Below are 2500 nucleotides of genomic sequence, written 5' to 3'. Positions count from 1 at the left end.
CTCCAACTGGGAATACTCCAACTGGGAATACTCCAAGTGGGAATACTCCAACTGCAACTGGGAAGACTCCAACTGGAAATACTCCAACTGGGAATACTCCAACTGGGAATACTCCAACTGGGAATACTCCAACTGGGAATACTCCAACTGCAACTGGGAAGACTCCAACTGGGAAGACTCCAACTGGGAATACTCCAACTGGGAATACTCCAACTGGGAATACTCCAACTGCAACTGGGAAGACTGCAACTGGGAAGACTCCAACTGGGAAGACTCCAACTGGGAATACTCCAACTGGGAATACTCCAACTGGGAATACTCCAACTGCAACTGGGGAGACTCCAACTGGGAAGACTCCAACTGGGAATACTCCAACTGGGAATACTCCAACTGTGAATACTTCAACTGGGAATACTCCAACTGGGAAAACTCCAACTGGGAATATTCCAACTGGGAATATTCCAACTGTGATTTCAGAAAAAAACTTTGGGAATGTTTCTGGAACCGTACTAACCTCCCTCTCTCTTATCTGCCTCCATCACTTCTTCCTCTCTTCCCTCTCTTACCGCTCTCCTTCCTTCCTCTCTCTTCTCTGCCTCCCTCTCTCTTCTCTGTCTCTCTGCCTCCATCTCTCCTCTCTCTTCCCTCTCTCTTGCCTGCCTCCCTCTCTTCTCTGTCTCTCTCTCTCTCCCTCTCCTCTCTCTCTCCTCCCTCTCTCTTCTCTGCCTCCCTCTCTCACCCCTCCCTCTCTCTCCAGATCTATCTCCTAGCCCCTAAGTCTGCCTTAGGTGTGTTTGTGAAGAAACCCTTCATCAAGTTTATCTGTCACACAGCATCGTACCTGAACTTCCTCTTCCTCCTCCTCCTCGCCTCACAACACATCGCCAGGACTAACCTACATATGCAGGTAAGTCAGAAGTAATGAATGAATTAAATATTAATTACAGGGATACTTCGGGATGTTGGTATCTACTTCGCCCAGAGTCAGATGAACTTGTGTATACCATTGTTATGTTTCTGTGTCCAGTATGAAGGAAGTTAGAGGTAGTTTTGCGAGCAAATGCTAACTAGCGTTAGCACAATGACTGGAAGTGTCTGTTAGCATGCTCCCCCATAGACTTCAAGTTATTGTGCTAACGCTAGTTTCGCTCATTGCCAAAATCCTGAAGTATCCCTTTTAAGTTATGCTAAGTCAGTCATTTATTAGGTCATTTATATTTATCTACAAATGCAGGTAACCTTAGGCCCAGTGTTTCCATTATATTAAAATAACAAAATCAGAACAACATCGTATGGTTTTTGCTGACTAGGAAGATGTTTTTAATATTTTTAACCATTTGTGACCAATACATTCATCCAATCTAATCTGATGTTATTTAATGCAGGGCCCTCCTCCTACTGTGGTTGAATGGATGATACTACCCTGGGTACTAGGTGAGGAGAGAATCACCGAGGAGAGAATCACTGAGAGAGAATCACTGAGGAGAGAATCACTGAGACAGAATCACTGAGGACAGAATCACTGAGGACAGAATCACTGAGGAGAGAATCACTGAGGAGAGAATCACTGAGGAGAGAATCACTGAGAGAGAATCACTGAGAGAGAATCACTGAGAGAGAATCACTGAGAGAGAATCACTGAGGAGAGAATCACTGAGACAGAATCACTGAGGACAGAATCACTGAGGAGAGAATCACTGAGGAGAGATCACTGAGGAGAGAATCACTGAGAGAGAATCACTGAGAGAGAATCACTGAGAGAGAATCACTGAGGACAGAATCACTGAGGAGAGAATCACTGAGAGAGAATCACTGAGACAGAATCACTGAGGACAGAATCACTGAGGAGAGAATCACTGAGACAGAATCACTGAGAGAGAATCACTGAGGAGAGAATCACAGAGGAGAGAATCACTGAGTTGAGAATCACAGAGAGAATCACTGAGACAGTATCACTGAGGAGAGAATCACTGAGGAGAGAATCACTGAGGAGAGAATCACTGAGGAGAGAATCACTGAGGAGAGAATCACTGAGGGGAGAATCACTGAGGAGAGAATCACTGAGGAGAGAATCACTGAGGAAGAATCACTGAGGGAGAATCACTGAGAGAGAATCACTGAGACAGAATCACTGAGGAGAGAATCACTGAGGAGAGAATCACTGAGGAGAGAATCACTGAGGAGAGAGTCACTGAGACAGAATCACTGAGAGAGAATCACTGAGACAGAATCACTGAGGGGAGAATCACTGAGGGGAGAATCACTGAGGGGAGAATCACTGAGGAGAGAGTCACTGAGACAGAATCACTGAGACAGAATCACTGAGACAGAATCACTGAGACAGAATCACTGAGACAGAATCACCGAGAGAGAATCACTGAGACAGAATCACTGACAGAATCACTGAGAGAGAATCACTGAGAGAGAATCACTGAGACAGAATCACTGAGACAGAATCACTGAAAGAGAATCACTGAGACAGAATCACTGAGACAGAATC

The 2500-nt window shown here is 45.1% G+C and overlaps 1 protein-coding gene across 1 annotated transcript in view; it reads left to right on the top strand.

Moving 5' to 3' along the window:
• Positions 1-2500, top strand: part of LOC109885371 (short transient receptor potential channel 5-like) — a 147615-nt gene that overhangs the window by 87038 nt on the left and 58077 nt on the right. Inside the window, 2 exon segments of the mRNA XM_031831393.1 lie at positions 758-907; positions 1386-1434. Of these exon segments, the coding sequence (XP_031687253.1) occupies positions 758-907; positions 1386-1434 (199 nt within the window).

This window comes from Oncorhynchus kisutch, linkage group LG9 (assembly GCF_002021735.2).
Source record: "Oncorhynchus kisutch isolate 150728-3 linkage group LG9, Okis_V2, whole genome shotgun sequence".
NCBI classification, from domain to species: Eukaryota; Metazoa; Chordata; class Actinopteri; order Salmoniformes; family Salmonidae; genus Oncorhynchus; species Oncorhynchus kisutch.
The sequence above is the reverse complement of the archived record's forward strand: the minus strand, read 5'-3'. Positions and strand labels throughout refer to the sequence as shown.